Below are 13,247 nucleotides of genomic sequence, written 5' to 3'. Positions count from 1 at the left end.
TTATTTTTATTTTAAAATTAAAAATTTATACATTATTATTATATAAAAGTAAAGCAGAACTATTGGTAATAAAAGTATTAATGTTATATTTTATACTTCCGTAAAATATATGATTTCATCGCCATAATAATGAATCAAATAATAATAACACTTGGTATATTTTTACGTTCAAGATCTATTAAAATTTAAAAAGGTCGGTGCATTAAGATGAAGTTAAAGATACAATCCATTATTTTTTTTAAGTATATTTGAGTTAATTAAATTTTTGTCAATTATTTATAGTACCGTTGAATTAATATTTTTGAAAAAATTAGAATCAATTAACATTGACGGAATAAAAATAAATAAAACACAAAATCATACTCATATAAACATAATTTTAAAAAATAATTTATTTATTTGTGATTTTTTTATTTATTTTATAGTTAAAATATTATTTTTTGAACTATGTTAAAACTAACTTTCTATACAAAATGCAGATTATGCCAATTTGTAAGAAAATAAAAATTCATTATAAAATAACTGTGTTTGCATTAAAAATCAAATTTCAACTTTTCACATTTCTAAAAATATTTAGGTAGAAAATTATTAATATATGTAAATATTTAAATTGCGAAATTCAAATAAATAAATTTAATATTCATAATTTTATAAAATATAATTATGACCATAATTTGTATTGAATTTAAATAATATTATTAATTATAAAATAATTTTTATAATAATAATATTAATTGTAAAATAATTTGTTATAATAATAAAATAAAATAAAATAAAAATAGAAACAAGTCCAAGAAGGTGAAATACAACCACAATCACATAATTGGAATAATAACTATCTCGGTAATTATTTTTCTTACATAATCGAGTATTAACTTTTTTTTTTTACGCAATCTATTATTTCATTAGTTATTTTTCATATATAATTAATTATCAACTATTTTTAGACACATAATTGATTATTTCAATAATTTTTTTATCACACCTAATCGATTATCTCAATAGTTCTTAGATCGATTATCAGTTGTTTTTCGCACATAATGGATTATGTTCTATATTTAATGTTGTAATCGATTATGTCTTCGTCTGTGTGGAAATGATGGCACAGCATGAAAAATGAAAACCAAAGTGCACCTACACACTCTGACTGAAGATGAAAAACAACGGTAAAAACATAATGGTGCACTGGCCAACATGGCTTTCCGCAGTTTTGGTTGTTGAATAAGGAAACCATTGAGCTTGAGCTCGTCCAAAAAACGACATAAGAACAAGTTAGAAGCTCTTAAAATGAACTCTACGTTTTGGTTAAAAAGCCACAAATGCAGGATCGTCAAGAAAGTCTTGGCAACTTGAGACACCATGAAGACAAAGGTGAATCTTGAAAGGAATCCATGATCGAGAGGAATATTAAACAAGCTGTAAAAACGTTGAGATATGGTTGTTGAATCGGTAGGTACATTCTCAATTTGTTACTGGTCTCATTAAAACAATTATCTCCCGAGACACTTCTAATCTTACTCAGAAAAACCAGTTCTGCATTGGTACAAAGAAAATTGCTACTAAATTTTTATTTCTAGTATTTTCCTCACTAAGTAACCATGAAATATATTTTCAATACAGTTTCCGTGACAATCAACCAACTAACTAAACTAAGGATAGATCAGATAAGATTTGCAAAAAGAATACTACTACCACTGATTATCAGTAGGGGATACATATAATAAGTAAAAGGAAGGAACCTTGTACGGAAAATTTCTTAGTCTTCAAACCCAATAGATTACTATAATTTTACAAAACCACCATGAAGATAAACTTGCTCAGGAATTCAGTTACTTTTCCTGCCATCACCCTCAGTTATCACGTCCTGGAAGGTTCCATTGCTAGGAATCATGGGCAAGACATGCTCTTGATGGGGCACAATGACATCAAGAAGATAGGGGCCAGGGGTGTCCAACATTTTCTGAATTGCCGCTTTAAGGTCTTCCTTCTTGGCCACACGAGCTGCTGGTATCCCACAAGCATCTGCAAACTTCAAGAAATTTGGAAATATGGCGCTTTCATTTGAGGGGTCTCCCAGATATGTATGACCTCTATTAGACTTGTAGAACCGATCCTCCCACTGAACAACCATACCCAAGTGCTGATTATTCAACAACAATATCTTAACTGGGAGCTTCTCCACTTTGATAGTGGCCAGCTCCTGAACATTCATGATAAAACTACCATCACCATCAATGTCAACCACAATCGCGCCCGGGTTAGCCACCGCCGCACCCATTGCAGCCGGCAATCCAAACCCCATGGCACCAAGACCACCAGAAGTTAACCACTGCCTAGGCCTCTTGTACTTGTAAAACTGAGCAGCCCACATTTGATGCTGCCCAACTCCAGTACTCACAATAGCCTCTCCATTAGTCAACTCATCAAGCACCTGTATAGCATACTGAGGAGAAATCTCTTCCTCAAAAGTCTTGTAACTCAAAGGAAACTTTCGTTTCTGCTCATTCAGCTCTTCTCTCCAACTTCTAAAATCAAGCTTCCCCTTAGCCCCTCTGCTCTCCAACACAAGATTAATCCCCTTCAACGCCAACTTTATATCCGCACAAACCGACACATGAGGCTGCTTGTTCTTCCCAATCTCAGCCGAATCAATATCAATGTGAACAATCTTAGCCCTGCTCGCAAAAGCCTCGAGCTTCCCAGTGACACGGTCATCAAACCTCACCCCAAAGGCAAGCAAAAGATCACTCCTATCCACAGCATAATTAGCATAAACAGTTCCATGCATCCCAAGCATCTGAAGAGAATTCTCATCAGCAATGGGATAAGCACCAAGGCCCATCAAAGTACTAGCAACAGGAACACCAGTGAGTTGAACAAAACGCCTCAGTTCCTCGCTAGAGTTCAAACAACCACCACCTACATACAAAACCGGTTTCTTCGCTTCAAAAAGCAATCTCACAATAAGCTCCAAATGCTTCTCATTGGGAGATTTAGGCAACCTAGACATGTAACCAGATAACCTAATCGGCTGATCCCAATTAGGAATGGCAAGCTGTTGCTGAATATCTTTAGGTATATCAATCAACACAGGGCCAGGTCTTCCTGAGGTGGCCAAGAAAAACGCTTCGTTGACGATCCTAGGGATGTCATCAACATCAAGAACAAGGTAATTGTGTTTTGTGATGGAACGTGTTACCTCAACGATGGGGGTTTCTTGGAAGGCGTCGGTGCCAATCATGCGGCGGGGGACCTGACCGGTGATGGCAACGAGGGGGACGCTGTCGAGGAGGGCGTCGGCCAGGCCGCTCACGAGGTTGGTGGCGCCGGGACCGGAGGTAGCGATGCAGACGCCGGGGAGGCCGGAGGATCGCGCATAGCCCTCAGCGGCGAACACACCGCCCTGCTCGTGGCGCGGGAGCACGTTGCGGATGGTGGCGGAGCGCGTGAGCGCCTGGTGGATCTCCATGGACGCGCCACCGGGGTAGGCAAAAACGTCAGTGACGCCCTGGCGCTCAAGCGCCTCCACGAGGATGTCGGCGCCCTTGCGGGGCTCCTCGAGGCCGAAGCGCGAGAGAAAGGGTTCGGCGGCGGTGGATTTGGCGGCGGCAGCATCGGAGATAGCGGGGGAGATTTGGAGAGAACGTCGTTGGGAGAGTAAGGCAGCGTTTGGGAGTGATGAAAATGGGAGGGCGAAACGGAGAAAGGGCTTTGGAGTGTGTGATGAAGGGAAGGCGGTGAACGCGGGTTTTGGAGCAGTTACTGCCTCCATTTTCCGATTGCAGAAAACTAAAAAAGGTATACGAAGCAAACAAACGCAGACCCTAAAGTAAGGATTAGAATGAATCTAGGAGTGGGATACCACACTTATAGTCTGCTTGTGGTTTATAACCATTATCTTAATTTAGTTTTTTTTGTACTCTACGTTTAAGTTAAATCGTTCTTTAATTTTATTCTTAATTTAGTTTTTTTATTCAAAATATTGGTCTATGTGCTACTAACACATGGACTATATATAATTGCATATAAAGATTTTAATACATCAAATGTTTTTTTCATATAATTTATTGGTATTTTGTGATATTTTGCTAATTTTTTTTCTCATTGTGACATTGGGATGGTCGTCATGAATGGTTGAAAAATCATAACAAATTCTTCTTATTTGATGTAGGTACAAAATGGACACTTGTGAAAGTAATAAGTATATAAAAGAAAATAAATCAAAATAGAATAATGATACCGATAATTTTTAACGTGAGAAAACCTTTTTAACTTGAGAAATAAAAATTCATGGAACCTAATTCAGAAAATGTCTACACTATAAAAGTAAGATTACAACACTTAATCTCGCTCAACAAGGATGGAATATAGAGTCTCTCTAGCATCTCACTAAGATTTTTAATCTCACACCATGGTGGATATCTATTCTCTCATTTCTCTCTATGTTGTTTTCTCCCTTACTTGTCTTTCTCTTCCACAAGGGTTCTCTTTATATAAAGAATAAGATAGAGGTTTCTTCATAAAAAGATAATGGATAATTAATAACTGTCTCATTTTCAATATACCTTGAAAATACTATCTTCAACTTTCTAGGTTAAGCTTCAAAGTCTTCAAAGAGATATAATTCCAAGACATTGGAATGATCGTCGTTGAATACACTCAATGAATCAATTACCAATATTCATTGGTTATGATCTCCGACTAAATTAAGAAGGGATTCTCAACATGAACATTACCCAATTAGAATAAATGTTGTTTGTAAGATGATATTTTACAGTAGTTGAGGCTCCATTGTTAATAAATTACACCATAGAAGTTTAATTTTGTAAAATATCATTAAACAAAGGCAATTGATATAATATATTAACATAAGTTGAATGGAGTTTCAAGATATATATGTCAAATGTACAAGTTTTCATAAAGAGACAATTTCAAGTATTATTCTGAGTTTGTGACATTACCTCTACAATATTAACCATTGTATGCGTACAATACAATAGATTAAATATAACATACCTAAACACTTGCATATATCTTAAGTTTATGGTATGCAATTTATGTCGATAATATTTTGCCTTCAACCACACCATTTACAAAAAAAAATAAAAATAAACATTGAATGGTGTATATTCTTCGATTGGAAAGTATTCATGTTAAAATAAAGATAGTAGAATAATTTATTTAATTTGGAAATATAAATTTGTGATAAGTAATAACAATATTTTGAAGTAACAAATACTTTTTATTTCAAAGACTCGTCAAAACTGTTGTATTATACTCTTTACTAAATCTTTGTAAGTATTTACTGTGTTATTTTTAAGTGATTTTTTAATAGATTTGGTTGAGAAGTGAACTTTAAATATAACTCAGCCTTATAAAAATTCAGTTTATAAGCTAGGGTTTGCATTTTCTTATATACTATGAAATAGTCTTATTTCTAATCGATGTAAAATTTGGATGGTCCGTGAGTGACATGGTAAGCCCAACAACAAATTTTCGTTATGATAAATTTTAAATGACAATGATACTATATTAAAAATATAAACTAACTCATCACATATAAATATATAACAATATCTCATAATATTTAATAACATATCTGAATCAAAATTTGAATCCATTTGATAAGTAAATAAAGACAAAATAAATTCAGACAAAGGAAGCATTTGATAATTTTTTTTTTAAAAAAAACTGAAATAATTTTGCTAATTATATTTATTTGAATTAATAAAAAATTGGAATGGGATAGGAAATTTTAATTCTGAGGTTAAAAATGATAAAAGAAGAATGAGGTTTAGTTTTGAGTGACATTATATTGTTTCTTTCTTTGTGATAATTATCTTTTCCTTTTTTTGATGTGTGAATCCGTGTGTGGCAATAAATATTAGGAGAATGATTGGGCAAGAAAGTGAGGCACAGCCATATTTGAGCATACAAACACTAAATTGGTTCTGTAAGATTCCCTGGTCCCAACCCAATTCCTGTGCCCTTTATAAAAACACGTGACCAATCTCCACAATTCCCACACACCACACAAAACAGACCAACCAAACCATACTAAACAATAGATATTTTTATTTCTTCACTTTCATGCTTTTACGTATAATTCCAACACCCACCTAACAATTCAAGGAAAAAAAAACAATCTTCTGCATCTTACTATTTCCACAAACGTAATTTTATAGTTTTTACAACTTAACTTACAAAACCTTTTACCTAACTGTAATAAAATATAATTTAAGGAATTCCACAGGAATATAATTTTTTTAAAACATGTGGTGGTTGCCAAGTATGAAAATTGCATGGATTAAAGTGTAGGGTTGAGTTATTGTCTTAATTTTAGTTGAACCACACTTTTGAAATCCAAGAACAATGTTGTTGCTTGTGCCTGTGGGGTGGAGTTTTGTTCTTTATGATCATAGCAAAACAATTTTGTGCTACCAAGTGGGTTGGCTCTTTTTTACCATTGCTTAAATTTTACATTGTGTGGTTTATAGAAAGTTTCTTGTTTCTTCCTTAGTTTTAACATTTTTGTTTAACTTACTAAACAAAATCATACTTAACAAACAACTCTCTTTTTTCAAAATAATTTTAGATGTTATCCTCGTAAACCTTTTCACATAGCTTTCCTTCAAATGTCGTTAACTTCTATAGGATTTTATTGGTCAGACAAAAACACAGCCTGGGATTTTCAGAGCATCATTATCCACACGTTTTTTCGGAACGACATTAATGACCAAAAAAATTCTATATATTACTACTCTTAAATAAATGTTTTTATATCAGGAATATTTTCAAATCAAACGTATAAAATGACGTAATTCTTTAATATTTGCAATACTAATAGTACTACTCTAAATGTATTATTAGTTAGAAATCATAAATGATTTTTCAAAAGATCGCAATAGTATTGTGTTAAAAATCTTGGTGTATTTATTTATAAATAAATGCTTTACTTTCAATATCTTAAAGAGTGTTCTAATGACAAAAGTAGCAACAACATAATGAAAAACAAATGGCATTAGCTTTGAACTACGTAGTATAGACACATTTGTAGTTTTCTTTTTGGATTTTAATTGGAAAGAACAACTCATAAATATAGGTCATAAGTATATTGTAGGACTAGTAATCTATAATTAGTAACAACATAATCTAACATTGAAGGAAGCATGGTATCCAGAAAACGACACAATGAGCTAGTCGTTTTTATAACACTACTAAAATAATTAATGTCCCTGTAATAGATATTCAATTTTTAGAGTTATTGTAATCAAGTCAGTGCACCCTTTTAAATTAAAAACAAATAGTTAACTTGTTAAATTTAAGGTCAAATTTTTTAATGTTGTTTCTATTTCTTGCAAAAATATTTATTTTATTAAACTTTATCTACGTCGAGTCAGAGATTAATATAATACAAAAGCTTGAAAAGATCGTGCTAATCGACAAAAAAAAAAATATAGTTCTTACGAGACTTCATAGAATAGAAAATTAGAACACTTATAATTTGAATGATAATTTTATATGAACTGTCAAATGATGAGGCAGATTCAAGAAGAAAATATATGCTTTGGGTGATTTATTCGAATTGATGAACAAAATATCTTTTAAGTAACAACTTGGTATATTTATATTGGTGTTAAAAATGGGGTAGCGGTATTAAAATTAAACGCATAAATTCCCGAAGAGTTTTATAAACACAAGTTGAAAATATGTGAACAATAATACAGACAAATGTTTAGAATACATTGTGAATTCAATGCACCATAACAAATTTCAGAGAGCTAAATTGTGAAGAAAACATTTTTACTTTCATACTAAAAGTACTTTTAGATTCTTTTGAACTTAATAAAGTACACACTTGTATATTTCCTTAATCTGAAAAAGTGGTTCCTCAACTTTTTTTTGATGATGACACAAGTGTTCTTCATTCTTCACCAAGCTAAATGTCACTTGATAATTTATTTTAAAAATATTAAAATAAAATTAAAAAATAAGGACTCTTAAAAGTTTTTAAAAAAATGTTTCTTGTGGAAGAAAAAATCTTAAAAGGTTGCTATGGAATAAAAATTGTCATTAATTAACGGTTATAAAAAATTCTATCATTTAATGTGAAAACAAATACTATCTTTTGAGATTACTGTTCTAATTTATTTAATAAAAATGAATTTTCATTTTAGCTTATATTTAATTGTTTTTAAATTTTGCACTGAACGTGTTTTTAAAATATTATCTACAGAGAAATTTAGAAAAAAATCAACCTTTACGTTAAAAAGTAAATTCAGAAAAAAATTTACGAAATACTTGTCTAACTGTTTAGGAAAAAAAATTATGGAAGCATATTCATTGTAATAATGAAATTATTGTATTAATGAAACTATAAATAATGGATCAATTGCATGCTTGAATCTGAATTAGGAAATTTTATTTTAAACTTAAGGACAACTTTTTTTTATACCACAAATACAGTAAAGTACATATACTTTTACAGCTTCTTATAATAACATAGTAATATTTTAAATTAAAAATAAAATAAAAATCATTAAAATATTAATTTATTAGAATGTTAGGTGCATATTTTTATTATAAATGGTGTAAATATTTCAGCATCTAAATTTAACGTTAAAGAGCTGACGTTGACCAGACCGACACGCCATACATGGTACCACTGTGATGGTTTACAGAAGGTGGATGTGGATGGTGGGGGTAATAAATTATTATTATTATTATTATTATTATTATTATTATTATTATTATTATTATTATTATTATTATTGTAGTAAAGTAATAATAGACTTCGAAAACCCAAAATGGGGAAAAAATAATGGAGATAAATAAGAGAGGTAGTTGTAATAAGCGACGCCCAAAAACGACACAGGATTGGTTCCGTCATTCTCTCCTAATTAACCATTCTTCGTCATTCCTTTCGTCGCAATTTTAATTACCAACGTCCTTTCATTTTTTGAGAACTGCTGCTATCAATTTATATTTTTTACATTAAACAATTTTTTTATGAATTTACTTTTGAGTAATTTAATCTTACAATAGCTACATGATTTTTGCATATTTCTTAATAATAAATTTACCTATGATATATAAAGGGAAATTAAGAAAAATATATATATAAATGGTTGAAGTGACATTAGAATTGGGGGGGCTGAGATAATGGTGCGTTGGGGCCACATCTCGAACCCTACATTAGACGTAGTATGGATGCGTGCATTACCGGGTATTCCGGTAATAATCTCCCTATAAATATGACAAAGTCTCCCCTGGTTCTGGGCCAGAAGGAAAGAACTCTCTCTCTCTCTCTCTCTTCCCACAATTCTCGATCTCCAAAAATCTCTCTCCCTCTCTATTTCTCTCTCCCTTCCTCAGCTTAGTTAATTGTTCTTGGACTGTGTATGGCAGCTAGATTGTCAAGGCATGAGTTATCCGATCTCTGTCTTGGGAAACCGCCTCTCAGGTCCCTCTCCGTCAACGACACCGTAGCCGACGCCCTCGCCGCCCTCAAAAAGATCGACGACAACTACGTCACCGTCTGGAACTGCCACCACTCCTTCATACGGAAACAACAAACCGCCATTTCCAAATGCACCACCTGCGCCTGCATCGGTAAGGTTTGCATGGTCGACATCATCTGCTTCCTCTCCAAACCCCAAAACCTCTCCTCCCCTTCCGCCGCCCTTCATTCCCCTCTCTCCGCCCTCATCCACCAAACCTCCCCCCTCCTCGTCCGCCACCTTCCGCCCACTGCCAGGTATTACTTCCCCTTTTATTTTTCTTTGACTTGGTATTATTCAACAAAACCTAACCTTCCACGCTTTTTATTGACTTCTTTATAACTCAACAACACTTGTTAATTATAATTCTTGATTTCTTTTTTTTTCTCTTATCTACTATTAATTAATAACTGTGCTACTATTTAACGTGGTTTTCTTTTTCACCTTTCACAAACACGAAGTTAAATTCGAATTTTCTGTCTGGTTCTTTTTTCGATGGATAATATGAAATGATGTAAAAGTGTTGGTTGCAGTTTGGTGGAGGCTATAGATGTTATGCACGAAGGGGTGCAGAACCTGGTGATACCAATACAAAACCTGTTCGAATGTTTTGACTCAAACACTCTGCGCCACAATAACAACAGCACCTATTGTTGGATCACCCAAGAGGACGTCTTCCGATTCCTCCTGAACTCGATTGGGGTGTTTTCCCCAACACCAGCCAACCCCATCAACACCTTAGGCATCATCGACACGCAAAACCTCTTTGCAGTGTGCTACGACGACCCTGCATCCTCTGCTTTGGACCTCTTGTCCTTGTCCCTCATATACCAGAGCTCCGTCGCCATTGTCGACCCCAACGGAAAATTCGTCGGCGAAATCTCGCCATATAGGCTCAACTCCTGCGACGAGGGCGTCGTGCCCGCCATGGCAACGCTCTCCGCCGGCGACTTCACCTCCTACATCGACTGCGGCGGCCCACCGGAGGACTTGGTGCAGCTGGTGAAGGAGAGGGTGGAGGAGAAGAACTTGTTGGAGCTGCTCCACGACGAAACGGGTCTTTCTTCATGGTCTTCTTTTTCTTCTAGTTGTTCCTCGGACGAAGAATCTTGCTCCGGAAAGAATTGGAAGCTTGGAGGGTACTCTGGGAGGGTGGGGAGAAGGTCTGAGGCGATCGTGTGCTACCGGTGGAGCTCTCTGGTGGCGGTGATGATTCAGGCTCTGGCCCATCGTGTGAGTTACGTGTGGGTTGTGGAAGAAGATGGAACCTTGACGGGCATTGTTACATTCCAAGGAATGTTGAAGGTTTTCAGAGACCACTTGAAATCCATGTGCTAACAGTTACTACAGTACATACACGATGATGCAAATACCCTGTGCTATATTACCTCAGCTAATTTGTTGTTATAAGAACCAAGAATAAAACATAAACTAGGTAGCATGGATCTGTGTTTATGCCCAGATTAATCCAAGAGAGATGTTACTTGTATAATATTTGTACAACAATTTCCATAGCCATGAGAATGAGAGAGAAAGGGAGAAAAGAGAGAGAGATCTGAGATTTCATCTATCATGAGAGAGAGAGAGAGAGGGGAAATGATCTTTGTGTTGCCATCACATCTCAATCAGTTTTGCTCTTTTTTTGTCTACTTCTCTTCTTTTTTTTTACCAAAATACTGAAATTTTGTTTTGAAATTATTGCAATTTTTTTTTAAATTATGAAAATACTTAAAAATACGAATTATATTTATATTAAAAAAAAACTAATTTTAATTACTTTGTACTATTTCCATATTTTTTATTTTATTATTTATATATAATTATGTTTAATATTGAAAATTAAATAAAAGATATTATATGTATCATTTATATATTTAATAAAATTTATTAAAATTAAATTCATTAATTAAATATAAAAATAAGAAATAATATATTTTAATAATTTTAATGTCAGTAACAATGTTATATATGAATAAATACAAATATATATGATTGTATATTTTTTTTTAATAATTTTTTTACTTACATGAGAATAAATAAATGAATAAACCCTTTTTCATTTTTATTTTTATGAATTCTCCTGTAAGTTTTATTTTACCTTCTCAATTAATAATTTCTACACTTTCGAATCAGCTCCTTTAGATTTGATTTTCATATTATAGAATTAAAAAAATAAAAGTGAATAAAAAAATGACAGGAATATCCAAGATAATAATAAAATAACAAAAAACATTTTATTATATATTTATAAAATAATAAAATAAAATATTAATATAAAAATAAAATAGAAAAATAAATTTCTACACCAAAATAACAGTCACGATAAGAATCCTCTTTATTTATATTATATATTAATAACTATTATTAATATTAGAATGCTTATTGTAATAATAAGATGAAGTTAGTAGATCCTACTGACTTAATTGGATAAGAAAACTTATTAAAAGAGAGCTTTAAATTCAGATAAATCTTTATACATTTATAAATGACAATCTTGAACAAAAATCTGTTTTTAAAAACAATGCGGAAATACGTATAGTTGATGGGCACTATTTTATGCCAATTCAAATAAGAACTTTAAAATTTCTTCAAAACTAATCATGTTCCATAATTGAATAATAATGTGATTTTTTTGGGTATTAACTAATGCTCTTATGGCCTTTTTTAGTCGTGTGAGAATAAAAAATAGATAAAAGAAAATGGTGAAAATAATAAATTTTATGAATTTGTTTTAAAATGGTTTAAAATATTGAAAAAAACCTAAAATAATTTAGTTTAATGAAGAACAAAAAAACGAAACAACATGAATAGTAAAATATTTATTTGTCCTGAGTAAATAAATAAATGGCCACAAACGTAGCTCTCTACTTTATTTGCATGGGATGGATTAGAGGAGACATATGTTAGTGAGTTTGTTTAAGTAATTTGTTGCACTGGAAACCTTCCTGCAACTATCTCCTTCACTTTTCCCAAAATAAATCAATTTTTCCCTTTTTTACAACATTTACGTAAATGCTGTCTTAAAAATATTACGTCATCTAGAGAAAATAATTGACAAAGTGAGAAGAGTTAAGACTGTTATATTACTTAATTAAAATAATTTTATTCATCATTACAAATGTCTGTACTCTATAACAAAAAAAAAAACTAGCAAATTTATCCTATGTCATAATGTGATATCGAATCGCAGTGTAACTTTTATTTTCTTCATTAAAATTTGCTTAACTTGAAAATAATATTAACAAAAATATTATTGTTCTTGAATCGGTTAAGAATAAGTGAACGATTGTCTTTCTTTTTTGTCGGTCGGTCTTCTACTATCTCCTCTCTTCTTAAAATAATTTCATAATTTTTTTTCCGTTTCTCGTCTTTGTAGACTCTAAGCTCGATTGATACTTACAAAATACTCTGATGCTTAAGTAAGATCTCGAAGTTCGATGTAATCAATATGTGATGATGACGTACCTTTTGCTTAAACCGTGTGACTATTTATATGATTATCACGGACCATTTGTTATTGAGTCGGATTAAGATTTTGATCATAGTTAATAGTGTATTGCCTAATGCTTACTAGTTTGATTTTGTTAATCTTCTTTTAAGCTTAATAATTTTGATCGTGTCAGTAGACACTAGGATCTCTATCAGTCGTCTAACTCAGCACATTTATATTATTTTCATTTTGCATTCAAAAGTTTGTATATAAAAAAGAAAAACTACTAAATAATAAAAATTATTTCATTCATTTTC

At 32.3% G+C, this 13,247-nt stretch overlaps 2 protein-coding genes across 2 annotated transcripts; one reads left to right on the top strand and one right to left on the bottom strand.

Annotated features, from left to right (window-relative positions):
- Positions 1 to 1,538: 1,538 nt before the first annotated feature.
- LOC137832601 (acetolactate synthase 3, chloroplastic-like) lies at positions 1,539 to 3,901 on the bottom strand. The gene has a single exon (XM_068640845.1). The coding sequence runs from the start codon at positions 3,770 to 3,772 to the stop codon at positions 1,826 to 1,828; it is 1,947 nt and encodes a 648-aa protein (XP_068496946.1). The 5' UTR covers positions 3,773 to 3,901; the 3' UTR covers positions 1,539 to 1,825.
- A 5,272-nt stretch (positions 3,902 to 9,173) lies between these two features.
- On the top strand, positions 9,174 to 11,149 carry LOC137832617 (CBS domain-containing protein CBSX5-like). The gene is made up of 2 exons (XM_068640866.1): positions 9,174 to 9,757; positions 10,034 to 11,149. The coding sequence occupies exons 1-2, from the start codon at positions 9,402 to 9,404 to the stop codon at positions 10,836 to 10,838; spliced, it is 1,161 nt and encodes a 386-aa protein (XP_068496967.1). The 5' UTR covers positions 9,174 to 9,401; the 3' UTR covers positions 10,839 to 11,149.
- Positions 11,150 to 13,247: the final 2,098 nt, after the last annotated feature.

This window comes from Phaseolus vulgaris, chromosome 6 (genome assembly GCF_000499845.2).
Source record: "Phaseolus vulgaris cultivar G19833 chromosome 6, P. vulgaris v2.0, whole genome shotgun sequence".
In the NCBI taxonomy this organism is placed as follows: domain Eukaryota; kingdom Viridiplantae; phylum Streptophyta; class Magnoliopsida; order Fabales; family Fabaceae; genus Phaseolus; species Phaseolus vulgaris.
This window is presented reverse-complemented; position numbering and strand designations above follow the sequence as displayed.

Coding starts and splice junctions, on each gene's coding strand:
- LOC137832601 (XM_068640845.1), bottom strand. CDS start 3,772: ATGGAGGCAGTAACTGCTCCAAAACCCGCGTTCACCGCCTTCCCTTCA.
- LOC137832617 (XM_068640866.1), top strand. CDS start 9,402: ATGGCAGCTAGATTGTCAAGGCATGAGTTATCCGATCTCTGTCTTGGG. Junction 9,758..10,033: donor CACCTTCCGCCCACTGCCAG/GTATTACTTCCC, acceptor TGTTGGTTGCAG/TTTGGTGGAGGCTATAGATG.